The sequence below is a fragment of the Serinus canaria genome, chromosome 3 (genome assembly GCF_022539315.1).
Source record: "Serinus canaria isolate serCan28SL12 chromosome 3, serCan2020, whole genome shotgun sequence".
In the NCBI taxonomy this organism is placed as follows: Eukaryota; Metazoa; Chordata; class Aves; order Passeriformes; family Fringillidae; genus Serinus; species Serinus canaria.
In genome coordinates, this window is record NC_066316.1 from 110827511 (window position 1) to 110847299 (window position 19789).

A 19789-nucleotide genomic window follows, 5' to 3' on the forward strand; every position below is an offset into this window, starting at 1 on the left:
GCACCCCCAGCTCTCCCATCCTGGCTCCAGAGACTCCAGGGGCTCCAGGGGCTCCAGCCCTTGGAGCATCCCTGTGGCCTCCTCTGGATTCATTCCAGCAGCTCCACATTTTCTTTTTTCAGCAGGGATAGAGAGCCCAGCAAAAGACAACAGCCATATCCCACAAGGTGGAAGGCTTAAATGGGACATTTGGAGAACCTCTGTCACCAGGAGGACCATCCTGCAGTGCATCCCTTCTGTAACCTCCACCCTGGAGCTGTTCCTGAATTGGCCTGATGAGTGTTGGAGATGGTCCTTGGAGACCATGGAGAAGTTGGAGTAAAGACCTCCAACCCCAATCTCCAGGATCCTATTCCTTGACTCCAATTATAGCCACAAATCACAGCTCATTCTCATCATTCTCCATTTTAAATCAGAGATTTATTTTAGGTGAATCAGACCAGTCTGAACATACCAAGAAACTCTGGCATTTTAAATACCTTTAGCAGAATTTAAGTGATTTTACTTGCAAATACACAGTCCTGGGAGCTGTCCCAGGTGCTGGGATTAGATCTCTTCCTTTGTCATTTGTTGGAATGGTCACTCCATTGTATTGGATCATCCTGTAAATGCCTCTCTCCCTACACACACAGTGTCCAAGGACAGGCTGGACAGGGCTTGGAGCAGTCTGGGATAGTGGGAGGTGTTCCTGCCCATGGCAGGGGGTGGAATGGGATGAGCTTTAAAGTCCATTGTGGGATTCTGGGATTCTGTCATTCTATTAAACTAAATTTTAAAATAATTTTTATATATATATATACTTTTAAAAATTTTTTTAATATTTTTATTATGATTCCACATATAAATTTGCACAGATGTAATTCCTGAGTTGGGAAATAAAGCAGGACAAACACGAACCCTCCCCACAAATGGGGTTTAAGTGTGTGAGGGATGGCCCCCTGTGTTATGGGTCATACAAGAGCTCTCACACCTGGAATGGTTCAAGGATCAGAAATGAATGTGTGCAAATAGTCATAACAAATTATCCTCTCTCATATTTTATCTCTTCCTAAGCCTTCCAGAAGTCCCAACTCTGCTATGGCCTGGCCCAGCTGTTATCAGTCACATGAGAGACTTTCCTTTACAAATCTTCAGAATTAAAGCCGGGATTAAAAATAAAAATAATACAAAAGAAACCCCACCAACTTGCATTTAGCAAGCGTATAATAAAAATTAAAAGATACTAATAAATACTGTGCTTATAAGCTGGTCTAAATCTATCCAAAATGCCCCGCAGTGAAGTCTTACATCAGTTATTATTGAAACATTAAATGCTTTTCTTCCAGGCTTCCAGCAATCAATTTAACTTTCAGTCATCTTGTCCCCATATGTGCTGCTCCTGTTGATGAAATGGCTATTAATAAAGGAATAGATGGCTATGAATCAAAGCAAGCTCTACTTAATCACATTAATCCAGAGTATGTTAAAGGCTTCAATTTTCTAAATAATTTTGGGCTTAATGCCTCTGAGATGGGCAGACTGCTCTATTGATGCAGCATCTGGTCCAATTTAAGCTGCATTGTGAAGGAGGAATTGTTAGGCCCTTGCAAAATTAAGGAAGACTGACAGTTTTAGGGATGCAACCAAAACTGCTACGGCTGAGACAAAAGATCCTGCAAGATATTGAAAAAGGGCCGGCGACAATTAAAAGGCAGCCCCTGCTCTGCAAATGCAGCTCCAGTGCTCAGTGAATTGTGTATGATTAACTTACTCCTCCTGATGGGATGAGCACTCCACACACTTCACCAGCGCCGTATTTTCCAGTCATTGAACATCCAACAGCTGCTGCTGTGAAATATGTTCACTTACCCATTACATTGGGATACCAATTAGGGAGGAATTATTTCAAAGGGAATGGCACCACCACCAACACTACCCTTGCAAAAGCAGAAATTTCTGGCTTTGGGATTTTTTTTTTCCCCTGCCGAGTGTATTTTTTTTTATTATTATTATTATTATTTTGTAAATGGAGGAATTTTGCAATGAAATTAGATTTGCCTTGGCTTGTAGCACTGAAATGCTGCTGCATTCAACTCAGGTTTTTTTTTTAGTATTTTAAATACTTCTAGGGGGAATAAAAAACCTTCATTGGAGAACTGGTTTAAAATGGTTTCAGAATATTTCTGTAGGAGAATGAGTTTTAAAACCTAATCTTCATAGAAAGTAGTCAGTGAAGGAGACAACATGGTACAGTCCATCTACATTTTTATATTAAAACTAACATTACCTTTGCTATTACATTTTTATTATATTTAATATTAAAATTACAAAAGCTTCAGGGGCAGATATTTTGTCAGTAACTTGATTAGAAATTAAAAGTAAATCCAATGAACTTAGTGAATTTTCACTCCATATATAAGGAATGAATGAAGCCAGAAAGTCACATTCTGCAGAGCTGTAAAGATCTGTCTGAAACCTTTAATTTCAATTAAAATAATGTTTGAGTTAAATATACAGAGCAGTTTGGGAGGCAGACACTGAATGTAGTTTGTAATATTAAATATTGCAAAACGTGAACAATTATAAGGTGCCCAGAGAAGATTTTATATTACACACTGGAGCATCTACTTCATCTTACAGGACCTGAGAGGAATCATAACTTTAAAATAGAGATTAAAATATACCAAAATATTCCGACCTATAGTTCCTCTTCAGCTGAATAAAATAATTTAGATGTATAAATGTCACTGTCATGTTTTCTGAAAAATCCTCTTTGCCCAGGATTTCTCTCCTGGGAAGCTGAGAAGCCTCAGAGGAAAAGGAAAACAATATCATCTCATTTGCTTCTCCTGAGTTTTGCTGCTTTGGAATGTGGTTGGAGATTGTTTATCCAACATGGGAATTGTTTTTACTTAATGACCAATCTCAGTCAGGCTGTGTCAGGACTCTGGAAGGAGTGACAAGTTTTAATTAGTATCTCGTTAAGCCTTCTGTCCGTATCCTTTCTCTATTCTTTAGTATAGTTTAGTATAGCATTCTAAATTATAATAAAATATAATATAATATCATAAAATAATAAATTAGCCTTCTAAGAACATGGAGTCAGATTCATCTTTCCTCCCCACGATGGGGGACCTGGAAAACACCACACGTAAACACCAAAATAGATCAGCTAAAATTCTCTATGACTCCAGGAGACACAACACAACTTCTGAGTTCCCCTTGCTGCCTGTGCTTCCCTCCAACACTCAGTCCCAGAAAAATCCATATATCCATGGATTTCAAAGCCCCTTAGAAGATAAGATGAACTATCTCCCATTTTAATGAGTGAGGACAATGGGCAGGAAGAGCTGAAGGTCACCCAAGTCAGCCTTGGAGCCAGGCACAAAAGGGAAGGAGCTGAAGCTGCAGGTAATAGCCCAGCTGCCCCTGTTCTGTCACCCTGATTTTATAAGATTTTTCTAAGCCTTCTGATGTTTACATTCTTGCAACGAACTTTCTCACACACTTTCTGTAAATAACTTATTGTTTTGCATTCTTTTATGGAGGAGGAGAAATCTGATGGACTGTTGGTTTGTCCAGTGTCACTGGAGAGGTGGCACTTTCACCTTCCAGTCCACTGTCACTTCTGGAATTCTATCAATGCTGGAGTCAGAAAATAAACTTCCCCTTTTTCACCTTGAGAACAGCGGTGTGTGCACTCGTGTTGTTTCGTGTCCTACAGTGACACTGCTCCTCCTCCCATCCTGCTCCAAAGGGCTGCCAGGAAAATTCCAGCAGGGAACCACTGCTGAGGAACATGAGAGAGGCAGGAGCAGCAAAGGGGAGGAAAAGAGACCCCAGCACATCCCCTGAGACACCTGTGCTGCCCTCAGAATGGAATGGGAATGGCTTTGGCTGCAGCCAGGGAGCAGATCCATTCCCAGGATGGGTTTCAAAAGGGGTTTTATGACCAGCAGGGGAGGGGGGGATTCTGCCCCTCTGCCCCTCTCAGGTCAGACCCCACCTGCAGAGCTGCCTCCAGCCCTGGGGCCAACAGCAGAAGGATGTGGAGCTGCTGGAGAGAGTCCAGAGGAGGCCACAGAGATGCTCCAAGGGCTGGAGCCCCTCTGCTCTGGGGCCAGGCTGGGAGAGCTGGGGGTGTTCACCTGGAGAAGAGAAGGATCCAGGGAGAGCTCAGAGCCCCTTCCAGGGCCTAAAGGGGCTCCAGGAGAGCTGGAGAGGGACTGGGGACAAGGGATGGAGGGACAGGACACAGGGAATGGCTTCCCACTGACAGAGGACAGGGATGGATGGGATATTGGGAAGGAATTCTTGGCACAGGTTGCCCAGAGAAGCTGTGGCTGCCCCAGGATCCCAGGAAGTGTCCAAGGTTGGACAGGGCTTGGAGCACCCTGGGATGGTGGAAGGTGTCCTTGCCCACGTCAGGGGGTGGGACTGGATGATCTCTAAGGTCCCTTCCCACCTGAACCAATCTGGGATCCCAAAGAGGTCGTGTTGCTGGTGTGACAAGGACAGGGGCAGTGCAGGGATTCCTGGAAGAGGTGAGAAAAGAGGGAGTTATTTTCTGAGAACTCTTTGAAAATGTGTGAAACGTTGTATCTTCCCTTTGTGGAATACCCTGGGAGAGGGAGCTGTAATGGATAAGTTGTTCCTCAGACTCTGGGCCATTCTTGTAATGAAGAGCTGTTAAATAGGCCTGAGTACAAATAAATAACCACTTGTCGTGCCGCTGATTTATAAAGAACTCATTTCTAGGTGCAATTCTATGGCAACAGCTTTTGTAAGGCACTCTTTGACACTGCAGCAGAGCTCCTGTTTAACAATTCAAATGCAGAAAAGATGGGAATAAAGGAGGCAAAAAGCAACTCAGTGAGATCCCTGCTCGCTGCTCAATTGTTTTGATGAATTCTGCCCTCGCACGTTCTATGAACATCTCGCGTGCAGACAAATCCTGTTTCATGGGAACAATGGGTGTGCATGGAGAAAAGTCCATTATCATATGGAAAATAAAGGAATTAGGGGAGAATCAGAGGCAATAAATAGATGAATATGCAGGGAGACACTTGGCTTTCCACTCAGTTGGTCTGCAGGATTTGCCTTCCATATCTGCTGTGACACTGATTATTCCTGCACTTCGGTGGATCAAAACTGCCTGGCAGAAAAGCAGGAGCAACAAATGCAGTTCTGCTGCAAAGCTCTGCCGTTTTTAATTCATTTTTTTATTTTCCAGAGCTGCCTGAAATAGTCATCCCTCAAGCAGGCCATAGAAATGATTCTCTTTATTATGCAAAGTTCCATAAATCTCAACTGCTGTATGTGAAAGATACTGCTAATCTTTGGAGACTTTGGGTTGGAGGCTGTAAATTTTTTGGGAAAAACTAGGAAAAGTATTTTGCAATTCCTAATTTATCAGATCTGGAACTGTGGAAGCTGGTAGCACAATATTGCCAAATTTTGGTGTGACAGGCCTTGGTTCAAACACCTGCCCAGGGAGTTTGGAGTCTGGATCCCAAAGGACTCTCAAAATAAGAGATTATTCTGTTGAAATTCTCCTAACTCCAGGTTTAGGGGAAATGTTCAGGAAGCACATTCCTCACATGTCCTGGTAAAGCCAGGCCACTGCTGAGACCCAAATGTGAGATAGTAAAATTACAAAATCATCGGGGTTGGAAAAGCCCCTCTGAGATCATCAAGTCCAACTGTTCCCCAACACTGCCAAGGCCACCACTCATCCGTGTCCCCAAGTGCCACATCCACACAGCTTTTACATCCCTCCAGGGATGGGGACTCCACCACTGCCCTTGGCAGCCCCTTCCAATGCCTGACCACCCTTTCCATGAAGAATTTTTCCTAATAATCATCCTGACTCTCCCCTGGCACAGCTTGAGGCCGTTCCCTCTCCTCCTGTCCCTGTTCCCTGGAAGCAGAGCCTGGCCCCCCCCGGCTGTCCCCTCCTGTCAGGGAGTTGTGCAGAGTCACAAGGTCCCCCCTGAGCCTCCTTTTCTCCACGCTGAGCCCCTTTCCCAGCTCCCTCAGCCCCTCCTGGTGCTCCAGCCCCTTCCCCAGCTCCATTCCCTTCTCTGGACACCAGGAGCCAGGTGGGAAGCTTGTTTTCTTCTACTGCTTGGGGAAATCTGGGCAGGGAGAAGAAGAAGAGACAGAAAGGAAAGGTCCTGGAATTCATTCCCAGAGTTAACATCTGGGCTGATGCACCTGGCAGCCCCTTCATGCCAGGTACACTGTGTGAAGCCAAATCTCTGCTTTTCCCTGTGCAAGATTCTCATCTTGTTTGCTTCCATTCCCACATTTTGGATAATTTGGATATGGATTCCATTTTCCCCTTTGGATTATGTGTTGCTGCACGTTTAGGAGAAGAAGGAAGAAGGTCCTCTGTCCAGCCAAAATCTGACCTAGTTAATACAAAGTGGATCCTACTTTCCTTTTGCTTCCCAGCCTAAATTCAGCTCAGACTAAAGCCACCAGATCCCAGCCTATACTTTTCCATTTAATTTTAGCTTCACCTAAAGACATCTGACCAGCTCACAAAGGCAGCTGGGACGTGAGGGGAGAGCTCATTACACGGTGCTCCTGTCTTTGAACACCTCTGAACACCTGCAGAAGGGCTGAACTGGCCCTGAACACAGAGCAACGAGGCAGGAGAGAAAATGAAACCATTTGTTAAAACAAAATAAATGAAGCGGTGAAAAATAATGGTCCCATCTGCACCTACCACTGGTTCAGGGTCAGCTCTGCTGGAGCCAAAAATTTCAAAGGAGAAGGATGGAATAGAATTCTGACCACCTCCCCCACCATCACCAACCCATTTAGATAATAATAATAGCAAAAATGTCAATATTTAGCACTCTTTCAATGCTTTGTAGCTTCAAAACATTGCAGAAGCAGGGCAGGATCACTGAGACTGGAACTTCTTTTTCCAAGGTCTGTTTGCTCCTTGGTAGCCACATTTTTATCTTATCATCCTATTAACAAGGCTGAGAGAAATTTCTTCCTGATGTAACACCATTAACATCAGCAGAATTATGTCCAGGATCAGTTTGACCCAATTTATTACTTTTTTAGCAGATGATAAGTGTGCTATAATGGTGTTCCATTTGACTTGGAACAAAGAATTTTCACAGCATTCAGGAGAGGGAATGACATGATTAAGCCTTGTGTCCTCTCCAAATAAAAACCTAAGCCATTATAACACACACAAAAAAAAAAAATCAGTGAGAAAAACAAAAGAAAAAAATAAGTAAACAATGTGTAATTATGACATTCAATGATAATTCAAACTTTCAGTCTAGCCCGTGGTACCTGTCACCTCTCAGGATGAATAAAGCAAATTTGTGGCCAGGATAAATCAGGATCTCCTTAATCCCAGGTCATGGATCACCTTTTTGCTTTCTACAACACACTGACAGGAGGGTGCAGGGAGGCTTCAGAATCTTCTGGATGAGACAAAACAGCCTCCAGCTGCCTCAGGGACATTTAGGTTGGATATTAGGAACAACTTCTCTATCACACACTGGCTCAGGCTGCCCAGGGCAGGGCTGGAGTGACCATCCCTGGAGTGCCCAAACAACGTGTGCATGTGGCACTTGGGGACATGGTTTGCTGGTGGTGCTGGTTGATGGCTGGACTCGATGATAATCAGATTTTTTTCCACATTTTCCATCTTTTCCAGCTTTACCGATTCCACGAATGGAGGCCACAAAGTACCAGCAACAGGAATGCAGCTCTGTTTTTCATGGCTCACAAGACCCCTGAGAGGAAGGACCAACCCCATCCATATCATGCTCCAGTTAAACCCCAGTAACAGCCTGGGAACTCAGGGACAGCAGAATTAAAACTGTTTTCCATTCCCTTCCTCTCTACTCCAACCCAGGCAGTGACATTTCTGTGCACACTGAGATCATGGCTTTTCATATTAATTATAATTCTCCTAAGCCTTGATTTCTCCAACTGTCTGCACAATCTGCTGTCGTTTCTCTCAGTCTAACACAACACTTTGGGAGTAAAGAACCTTCTTTTTTTCCTCTGCTTTCCCCACCAAGGTCCCAGTCCACGCCAAGCCCAGCATTCAGAACATTAAACCCACTTTTTTAGCATTTTTTATTCTGCTGCTGCACTCTCTTTGCAGAAAGCAAAGCTCTCCTAGATTTTATGGAAATGTGACATTAGGAGGGAATCACTTGAAGGCATTTCAGCTACAATTAACATTCTTCACTCCTCAGAAAGAAAATAAAAACAGCTCCTAATTGAATCACTTGACTGAGTAAACACTGGATTAAACTGAGAGGGGAAGGAGTCGACAAAAAACTGCAGTTGGACAAATGTTGGGATTTGGGTTTGTTTTCCCAGGAACATTTGATGTGTGTGGATACACTGTGGGCACGTGTGGGAACACAGACACTGCCACTGCCACAAGGCTTTTCTGGGCTCAGCAACAGGCACAGAAATGTCTCCAGGCAGAGAAACCTCATGATTCCTTCTTGATTCTTCCCAGACAGAGCATTCCTAGGATCCACGGACTTAAAAGGGGTGGTTGGGAATGTCAGTGCAGGCAACACACCTCAGAAGGATTGAAAACAAGAACAGGGCAGTGCAAAGAGGGCACTGAGCTTCTCAGAGCAAAACACTCCTTGCTGAGTACAAGTCTAGGAGGAGTCCTGGCTATGTGGAACCATGGAATGAGAATGGTTTGGGTTGCAAGAGACCTTAAAAGTCCCACCCCCAGCCATGGCTAGGCACACCTTTCCCCATCCCAGGTTGCTCCAAGCCCTGTCCAGCCTGGCCTTGGATGCTGTCAGGGACCCAGGAGCAGCCACAGCTTCTCTGGGAATTCCATCCCAGCTGCTCAGCACTCTCACAGGGAAGAATTTCTTCCCAGTATCCCATCTAAACCTACTCTGTCACTGTAAACCCACTCCTCCTTGTCCTGCCCCTCCAGGCTCTTGTGAAAATTCCCTCTCCATCTTTCTTGCAGGCTCCCTTCAGGTACTTGAGTGTTTTCCTTTTGCTTTTAACAAAGAAGCTGCTTTGGGAGACAAACAGGACAATCCTTCAGCAGATTTTTAAGAGGTCCAAGAGGGTTCCATGGCAGGCAGCTCCTCCTCCTTTGGAAGGACAAATTTAAGGTCAGCCTGGAGATGTGGACAAAGTGACCAGCCTGAGGTGACCTCATCCACACAGAAATCAGGTTTGCTCTGAGTGCTGCAGGAACCACATCACCTTAAGGACCCTCCCTAATTCACAGTTTGGCAGACTCAGTGAGTGGCTTTGTAGCTTATTTTTACTTTACAAGTGTCTCCAGAGCAAAAACAAGAAGTACTTCAAGTACAAGAAGTACAAGAAACACAAAAAGGGACCCCACTGGCTGCCATAACAACAGTGAGCTTGTTGATAACTTCATTTTCACCAACTCACCAGACTGTTCTAGTGCTGGTGGCCACAGTTCACAACACAGTGTTAATCCTGAGTGGATGAATAACAGCAACTGTTTGAATACTGGGTAAGAAACAACACGTCCTGACAGCAGCCTTCTGTATAAGTGGTATTTTCAGACCTGTCTTTTTTTTCCCCCATTACCTTGTTTTTTCACCCCTTCCCAGCTCACCTGTTGCTCTGAGCCCTACTGATGGTACAAAGGTACAGCACATCACTATGGGATACTCATAAATAAGGGAAGACTATCAGTAAAGGAATTTTTTCCTTCCTCCTGTAAATAAATACCTAATTTCCAGACACGTTGATTTGTAGCTGCCAAGAATTAACCTTTAGCAAAATATCCTTTAACAAGTTCTCTTTGAAACTTCCTGCACGGGTTCAGCACTGGAGTTAATGAACCCCCAATTTCCCCTCCTATTTGTGAATGCCAGGAATAAAATCATATTAAAGGGGTGGATAAACAAATTAATACGGAAAAGGTCATCAGTGATGATTAAAGACTAAATCATTAATACCTGGAAGCTGGGAGGTAAATGAGCACAGAACTTGGTCTGGTTTGGGTGGGAAGGGACCCCAAAGTTGATCCAGGTCCAAGCCCTGCCATAGGCTGGGTGCTGCTCCCTAGCCCAGGCTGGTCCCAGCCCCATCCAGCCCAAGTCACGCTGACTTCTGCAGCAGTGGATTCTTAGATCAGCTGCATCCTTGGTGTGAATCAGCACAGCAGCTACATCCCAAACAGCCCAATATCCCCCCTTCCTTTTACTCCCTTTCTGAGATTCTGTACCCAAGGAATTTCCAGAAAAGTAGCTTAAATAAAAAGGGGATTTGGTTCCCAAGTGAAGGGCAAAAGAAACCTTTGAGTGACCCAGTTATCCCAGCAATGCCCAAGGTACTCCATTAAACATCCTGGGGTCAGGAGAAGAGAGATCCACCCTCCCTCCTGCCCCTGTTGTAGGAGCAGCCAGGTCCCAGACAGGAAAACACAATTTTTGGAAAGGGTTTTGAAGTCAATGAGCAAAAACCAGCAGGAGACTCAGCTGTACCTCAATTATCTTTTGTCAGAAGCATTTTGGGTGCCTTGTGGGTTATCCCTGGGGCTCTGTAGGCAAAGATCTCTGCTGCAGTGTTAGAAAGAATTAACTGAGTCCTACAAATCACTTAAGAGGGGGGTTGCACCCTATTATTGTGGGGAAGTTGCCCACAGATGGAAATGGTGAAATTTTTATCATTCTGGGTGCTCAAATAAAAATTGGATGGGTCTTTTCCACTGCTTACACCCAGGGCTTCCAACCTGAAAGATACAAAGGGATGGATTCTACTTTGCAATAGGTTTTGATATTTCATCCAGAAGTTTGCAGGTGCCATCCTACCCCTTCTCTAATCCCAGCTCCACAGTCTGCCCTTTTTTAGTGCACCAAAGCTTCTGAAAGGCTTTTGTTTCTTTTGTCTCTCTGCAAAGAATTCACCTGCAATGGATGTGCTCAAATCTTAGCCCACAACAAACCCATGAGGAAATCCAGGAACACCTCTGAGCTCTGGCTTTCCCCAAATATCCTTTAGATTGCTGTTGCTGCAGTGCACCACAGCCATGAGGATCCAAAGGTTTTGCCTTTCCTTTCACTGGATGGAGTTCTTGTCTTCCTCATGGACCAAATTCTCCTCACCTGGAGGAAGCTCAGGTAAAAGTGTGAGTGTCTGCAAAGGTGAGACAGAGCACAACTTCTCTATCAAAATTTACTTATCAAAAGCTGAACTACAACAGCTTGGGCACAGCTGTGCAAATAGAAGTTAAACTCCTGTGGTTTGATGATTTCATTATTCATCCAACACCTAGAAATTGTGCAGGTCACTTGCAGAATTATTCAAAATCCTAATTACCTCTGTGAGACAAGAGTTAATTTCCAAACTTTTCTATGCCAGCACAGAAAGATGTTCCATAAAACAAGCAAGTCAGAGGGGGTGATGTTTGCACAGAGTAATTGCAGTGCTCTCCCAATTTCAGGAAAAATACATTATCAGACCTATCCACACTGACACCACAGCATTTCAGTCCTGTGCCTGAAAGGATGGAAGATTTCACCCGGGAGAATGAGCAGCAGGAGAAGCAAAAGAACAGGAACACAACCACAATAAACAAGAAATGCAGGGAAAATACCAACATGTTCCATCACCTGCTTTCATTCCAGTGTCATGGTTTCCCAAGAGCTTCCTCCCTGGTTTCATAGACAGTGGTTTGGGCTGGAAGAGACCTTAAAATTCATCCCTTTCCACCTCCTCTGCCATGGAAACTATCCCAGGTTGCTCCAAGCCCCATCCAAGCTGGCCTTGGACACTTCCAGGGATCCAGGAGCAGCCACAGCTTCTCTGGGCACCCTGTGCCAGGGCCTCTCCACCCTCCCAGGGAAGGATTTATTCCCAGTATCTACCACCAATTCTGGGAGCACAGTTTGCACACAGACTAACTGCCTTTGTAGCTTATTTTTTTCTTTAAAAAAACTCCACAGCTAAAAAAAAAACAAACAAAAGAACAAAAGGCAGGAACCCCCCACCCACCCACCAGCCACCAGAACAGCACTGAGCTTTTTTATAACAGCATTTTCACAAACACAACGTGTTCTGATGGTTAAAAAGAAGCAGCTCCGTGCTGCATCTTCTGTTTTCAGGCCCAGTGACACAGGGAACATCACAGCCCAGTCCTGCATGGAGCCTCCTGTGAAAATGAAGCTCCTTTGGGAGCTTCCAGTAGGCTCCAGGTCAGAAGATTTTGTCTTTCACTTGCTCTGTAATGGCTCTTGCAACCTCTGGGGCTGCCACATTTTCATCTTGTATATATCTTCAATAAAGCAGGAGATGGGAAAGATGGAAACAACACATCTCAGTGGGATAGAATTCAAATAAAGTTGTTAATAATAAATAATATATTTGGTATTTATATTGCTGCTACGACCCAAGCCTGTGATTGTGGGCAATGCTGGGATAAACAGATGAAAGGAGCAGAGGACAGCAGTGAGGCTGTGAGGATTTTAAATTTGCCACGAGGCACAATCAGGTATCTAAATAATAAATATCACTTAGGTTTCTTCAAGCCTGACCAGACAAGACATTGATGCTGAGAAGTCAAATTCTGAGATGGAAAATGAACTCAGCCTTGATTGCAGATGGAGCAGAGCTCCCTCAGCAAAGCTGCTGCCATCCCTTGTGGAAAAGGAGCTTTTTGTTTTTCAGGCAATGGCAAATTTACTCACCATTTCTTTACCATGAAAAATATATATTTATTCTGCCTTTCATTTTTAAATGACAAATCTACAGACTCCATTCCTGCATCCTGGATTTTAGGGTGTAAAAAAGTTTTCTTAGTCAACTTCTCTGCTTAAAAAAAACATGTCAGTAGTGTCAGCTTTGAAAATGTAGAGGTAGAGCTGCAGAGGAGCAGGTAAGTGAAATTCAGTGCATCTGTTGGGTTCTTGTTGCCAAGGTTTTATCATTACAGCAGCATCTGCCATCACCTTTCCAAATTATTTCTGAAGTGAAATTGCTACATTCATTTTATTTCATGACTTAGCAATTCAATGGAGGACAAATTATAGTTTCTAGGGTCATATCAAGGTTTAGCTGCACATCCAGGAGGATCCTAGGATGATAATCTCATGATTGCAGAGACACAACTTGTTCCAACTGTTCTAGTTAACAAAAATTACAGATTTTCTACAAAATCCTGTTCTTCAATTGCTACAAAAAATACACAAAACAGTAGCTCCCACATTTCATGACATTAACTTTGACTGATGCAGTATTTTGTGCTTTGGCTGACCTTTCCTTCCTTTCTCACAGGTGAACTGGGGGGAAAAAAAAAGGGGAGAGGTGGAGCAATTGGCCAATCCTATCAAGGCACAGATCAAGGGCATGGTGAACACTGAGACTCTTCACAGTCATTAAAATTCCTATATCCTGTTCTTATAAGGATAAAAAAAAAAAAAAAAAAGCCCAGACAAAGGCACAACAGGAATCTATTCTCTTGACAGCAATTTAATAACAAAAGAAAATGTTCTGAGCCACTCTCATTACTGCTTGGAAACTTTAATCTTGAGGACTTAGTTCCTGTCCATGGAAACCTTCAGATCCCTTTTACAAGCTGCAGAAAGGGAAGGGAATATTTGTAGTTTAATTATACATTTAAACACTCTGGAGAAGCAGAGCCACTTTGGAAGAGTGCTGCAGTGTCCAGCTGAAGGGTTCTCCAAGGAATGCAAGGCCACGCCTGAACATCAGGAGAGTCACAAATTCATCCCAGCCCCTCTGCTCTGGGGCCAGGCTGGGAGAGCTGGGGGTGCTCACCTGGAGAAGGATCCAGGGAGAGCTCAGAGCCCCTTCCAGGGCCTAAAGGGGCTCCAGGAGAGCTGGAGAGGGACTTGGGACAAGGGATGGAGGGGCAGGGCACAGGGAATGGCTTCAAATGCCAGAGGGCAGGAATGGATGGGATTTGAGAAAGAATTCTGGGCTGTGGACCTTGAATAGAATTCCCAGAGAAGCTGTGGCTGCCCCTGGATCCCTGGAAGTGTCCAAGGCCAGGCTGGACAGGGCTTGGAGCAACCTGGGATAGTGGAAGGTGTCCCTGCCCATGGCAGGGGGTGGAAATGGATGAGCTTTAAGGTCACTTCCAACCCAAAATCATTCCAAGATTTCAGGATTCCATGAACATGCTGATAGTTTGTCACAGGGCTTTCTTCTGGATTTGTAGGGAAGGGCAAATCCAAGAAGCCAAGAACTTTCCTACATTACATTTTTTCCTCTATTGCCATTGACAACTCCTGAAAAATTCCCATCAGATTTCCCATTGTTGCCTTTAATATCAACAGTTTATGCACAAATATGTAAAATCAACCCCACATTACCCAGCCAAATCCTCCCCACACCTTTCCACTCTTCAATAACAACATCCCAACCACCACCCTGCTCTGGGCTTATGGAATTAACTTGGGAAATCACCAGCTGACCACAGGAACAGGAGGTAACAGAGCAAGAAATTAATTTTCCCTTTCTCCACTCTCCTCCATCAGCTATTTAAAAGCCTTCCAGGTGACCTTTGGAAGCCAAGACATTTTAAGGAGAACTGGAAATCCAATATGGAAGAAGCAGTCAAAAGAATAATTCTTATGCAAGAGGAAGTAGTATTTCTCAGAAAAAACATAGATTTTCTGCTTAGGAGATGTGAAACAACTTCACAGCCAAATATTTTACATAACTCAGAGCAGAAACAAAGTCTGTGTGGCACATTTTTATATTGAATTGTAAACTATTAGAAATTGTGATTTGTGCATGAGAGAAAATGCCTCAGAAAGATGAGAATTGACAAGATTATAAATTGGTTTAATTCACTGAATCTCAGCCTTCTAACTAATATCATATAATAACCAGACATGTTTTATTTTTCTCTACATTCCAGTCACTGAAGATAAACAAAGAAAACAACTGAAAGCAAACCCAAATGACCTGCTCACATGTGAACAGCCTGAACCACAAGCCTATAAACGACCCTGTTTTTAATGAAATCATCGTTAGCTGCGTATTTTATATGGTAATTGTACATCCCCACTTTATGAATAACAACAGCAGAGTTCTTCCCTTCTGATTTCAGTGCCACTTGAGCTATGCAGATTTCTAAAAGCTTATGAATATACAGAGCAACAGAATTGTTCTGAACATCTGTAAGCAAAATATGAAAAGATGTTTGGTGCTGAATGAACATCCTGGGTTGTCTAATGCTGGCCAAAAATGGTGTATTTATGTATTAGGAGAACGCACTGAAAATAGCTCCAAATCCTGCACACCCTCCAGAAGGCTTTTTCAGATTGTCCTCTGCATGGCTGTCACCAGAAAATGGAAAAAGAATTTTCCATTCCGTTCTAATCAAATTTAATTTCCCTTCCCTTCTCCCACAAAGTGGAGAAACAATTTTCCATTCCATTCCAATTTAATTCCCTTTCCATTTCCTTTCATTTCATTTTCCCTTTCTTTTTCCCTTTCCTTTCCTCTTTTCTTTTCTCTTCCCTTCCCTTTCCTTTGCCTTCCCTTCCCATTTCCAATTCCCATTCCCTTCCCTTCCCTTCCCATTTCTATTTCCAATTCCATTTCCATTTCCAATTCCCATTCCCTTCCATTTCCAATTCCCATTTCCCTTCCCTTCCCTTCCCTTCCCGTTTCCAATTCCATTTCCATTTTCAATTCCCATTCCCTTCCCATTTCCAATTGCATTTCCATTTCCCATTCCCCTTCCCTTCCCTTCCCTTCCCTTCCCGTTTCCAATTCCATTTCCATTTTCAATTCCCATTCCCTTCCCATTTCCAATTCCATTTCCATTTCCAATTCCCATTCCATTCCATTCCACTTTAAATCATCCCGTTTACCACTTTTCCCACGTTTCCAGCAAGTTTCTGCCTTTTTGTCTGCCCTGCAGCACCTCTGCACAGGGCTCCAAGTGCCCATTATTTGTCCGTGTCACTTTTCACACCCTTGCCATGAAGCCCATGTGAGAGGTTGTCACTAAGAACAAGCCCCAAGGCCAGCATTTGGCATAAAAATGCTAACAAGAAAATAAACCAAAGGAAAACTTCCAGGTGTGTCCAGGAAAGCCAGGAATTTCTCCACCAGCAGCATTAGTTGGCTGCCAGGGGTTCTGTGGTTCAGATCACAGAAAGAACCTGCGTTGGAGTTTTGTAGTGTAGAGTAAAAAATAAATGCAAGGGTCTGGCCTGGAAATGACAGGATGCTGTGCACTGAACTGTGTGAAGAATTAACAGACTGTTAATGAGAACAGACTATTTGTTCACACACTGACTCATTAATTATTAGGAGACAGCAATGGGATGGGCATCCATAGATTTCATAGATTTCAGAACAGTTTAGGATGTAAAGCCAAGCCCAAATCTCCTCAATCACTGCAGTCACTCACTTCATTGTCATTCATAATTCAGGAGTCCACTCCTGATCCTTAAAAACCAAAGAGGAAAGCCTCACCTGAGCACACCTCCTTGTAGGTAGGGTTTGGGGTATGTCCTCCTGCATAACCCACTTGAGTGGAATAGACTCCTTTCTGCCTCCAGAACTTCCTCTCGGCTCCCCAGAAACAGCCCATACCTGAAGAGGGCACAAAATACACATTGAGAAGTCAAAATCTGCCAACACTCAATCACTCATTTGCATATTAATTGATACAGGGCGTAGTGGAAGGAGCATCTATAGGCAGCACCTGCTGGTCAAGTGTTGTCCAAGTTTATTTATAGGGTAACTATAAAGAGAAATCCATTCTGCATCAGAGCACGACTCAAACACAGCTTGATTTATGCTTCTGAATATCAATTTATCACAGAGGGCAAACCTTGAAAGGGTTTGAAGGCCCAAACAAGGAGAAATCTCATGCACACACCAAAAAATAGTTTCTTGTAAGGCAATTCTGCTGTTTGTGCAGCACCACTTTTACCTGAACTGATTAAGAAGCTGTCAAAACACAATAATTTGTATTAATGGCGAACAGTTATTTAATTTTCTGCTTTCAGGCAGAGGTGGAAGCAATAATGGATTATATTATATGTTATAAAAAGGGAAAAATGCTTCAGCTTAACAATTTATGAACAGAGATATCTGATGTTCAGACAAGATTTTTGTAGTCATTCGCCCCCATGGCCAATTATCAAAGGACATCAGACTGTTTCAGGGTCTAAATTAAAACCTCTTCTGGTTCAAGGAATTAAAGAACAAGCACCACCACCACTGACAACTGTCTGATGGCTTAGTTGAATAAATGTTTAAGGGGCTATTTATCAAAGTTTATATTTAGAGTGTCATGGAGATTCCAGTATTGTCAAGTTGGAGCAATGTATTTTCCTTTTCAATTATAAGATCCTGTTATTATTCCCTTTCTAAAACAGTTGAAATAAAGGCAGTAAAAATAAACTAAACATTAAATATGCTATTTCTATATCCACAGAAATCAGTGATCCATGAGAGTTTTCTCCAGGTAACCCTGCAGATATGACAGGGTAAAAAGTCACAGAAATGATCCTTTAAAGCACAACCAGAAGAGCAGAGCAGCCCCTCCTCCAACCTCGATGGCTCACAATGTTTCTTCTTTGAACCTTCAGAGATTACCCTCAAATTTAGGTTTTAGTGCACCAAAAAGTACAGAACTGGGATTTCTACTTCTAATTCAGGTGCTTAAGCAAGCTGCAGGAATTAAGAGCCAAGGCTGCACCTGGAGATCCTGAAAAGAGGCAGGAATTCCTGAGGACAATTCCTGCAGAAGACATAAATTGATGATGAAATTGCAGTTATTGTCCCTTGATTCCAGAGACAGCCAGAGCTCTTGGAGTTGGGTTCCTCACCTAAATCAGTCTGGTGGCTCCAAGCCCTGTCCAGCCTGGCCTTGGACACTTGCAGGGATCCAGGGGCAGCCACAGCTTCTCTGGGAATTCTATTCCAGGGCCTCCCCACCCTCACAGGGAACAAGTCATTCCCAATATCCCATCCATCCCTGCCCTCTGCCAGTGGAAGCCATTCCCTGTGTCCTGTCCCTCCATCCCTTGTCCCCAGTGCCTCTCCAGCTCTCCTGGAGCCCCTTTAGGCTCTGGAAGGGGCTCTGAGCTCTCCCTGGATCCTTCTCCAGGTGAGCCCCCCCAGCTCTCCCAGCCTGGCTCCAGAGCAGAGGGGCCATTGGAACTCCCATGGAATACCAAAGCTGTATGAAACTCCTTCCAAGGTTGATTTAACTTGTTTTGGGGGTTTTTCCTTAGATCCCAAGTCTGGTTCTGCAAGAGACACATGGAAAATAAACTCCTGCCCAATTCTAATACTTCAGTAAATCCTTAATATTCCAGGGGAAGTTTTAGCTCCAGCTGCCTAAAATCCCAGCTGTGCCCACAGCAGGTGAGGCTGAGGCTCTCACAGGAGGCAATTTATCAAACTACCACTGGCTGGACAAACACACCGAGGGGAGGCCAAGGAGCAACAGCATCCATGCCAGGGAATGGGACAGATCCACATTTTCTTCCACATTGTATTCCTAGGCCAGCACCCAGGAATGTGTGAATGAGCAACCCAAGATTAAGAAGACAACCCAAGCTCAGTTTGAGCTCAGACACAGGCCCAACTTGAAATACAAAGCAGAAATGCTCATTCTTAGTGTTTTATTTCAGGGATTTTAATGCTCAATAAATCCCTAACGTTGCTGTTGAAATCCCTGATCATCAGGGCTGTGGCCAACGACCTGATCAATACCTATAATTTGGGATTCTCTCACTGATAATCATCTCTGACCCCTCTTTCCAGGGCAGGGGTGGAGTCCCCATCCCTGGTGGGATTTAAAGCCCTGTGGATGTGGCCCTTGGGAACATGGGTGGCCTTGGCAGTGCTGGGGGATGGCTGGACTTGATCTTGGAGGGCTTTTCCAACCTGAACTATTTTGTGACTCTGTGGATTTCACCAGTGACCTGTGTCACCATCATGGACTCCTTCATTTTTCCCTCTTCCAGCTGATCCCTGAGTTTATTGTGCTGCCCTTTCCCGGAGAGAGAGGGATTTTATCCTCCTGAAGAACTGCTCTCATCATTTTCTCAAGTGTGCTGCCACCTCAGACAAACAATAAATCCTCCCATCCCCGAGAACAGATAAAATTGAAATCTTTGTCATAATAAAACAACCTGCTGGTAAAGAGACATCATTTACAACAATCCAGCACTAAATTGCTTTCCCCAGCATTAATCCATTCAGCTGATGTTTGTTATTCTGCTAAAGTGGTGCCACGTTCGACAGAGAAATTGTCATAAGGAGAGAAATATTAACAATAAAATCCCACATAATATTCTGGAATTAGACACGTGAGCTCATGGAGTGCCTGTTTTCCAGAGCATTGGCTGCCTCCAGCCATGGTTAATGTGGACAATTATCACCAAAACAGGGAAATAATTTCAGTTCAAGCTTTCACATCGTCTTGTAGTACAAAAAAAAAAAAAAAGTTTACTTCCCTTAATTATTACCACTTTAGTAAGGAAGCTGAAGAAATAAATAATTTAAATAATAACTTTAAATAATTAAATAAATACTCAGATGGGGAAACAATAAGTAAAAAAAAAAAAAAAAAGGAGGTAAAGAACCATAAAAACAAAATAAGCCACCCATATTATAATTTAAAACTCAAAAACATGATTGTGATTTTAAACTATGCATGAAGAGATTTGCATAATCCCCAGTAGTGGGGAAGTGAGTGCAGCTTTGGAGTTACAGAGGGAGCTTCCAGAGGCATTCCTAAGAGGAAGAAAGAAAAAAATGGAAACACAGGGAAACACTCATGCTTCCAGAAAAAAAA

General features: G+C 43.5%; 1 protein-coding gene across 2 annotated transcripts in view; it reads right to left on the bottom strand.

The window, feature by feature from the left end:
• Positions 1-19789, bottom strand: part of MSRA (methionine sulfoxide reductase A) — a 238361-nt gene that overhangs the window by 109669 nt on the left and 108903 nt on the right. For both annotated transcript variants that reach the window (XM_009096207.4, XM_050972508.1), the window contains exon 3: positions 16447-16566. In XM_009096207.4, coding sequence (XP_009094455.1) covers positions 16447-16566 — 120 coding nt within the window. The remainder of the gene's footprint in view (positions 1-16446; positions 16567-19789) is intronic.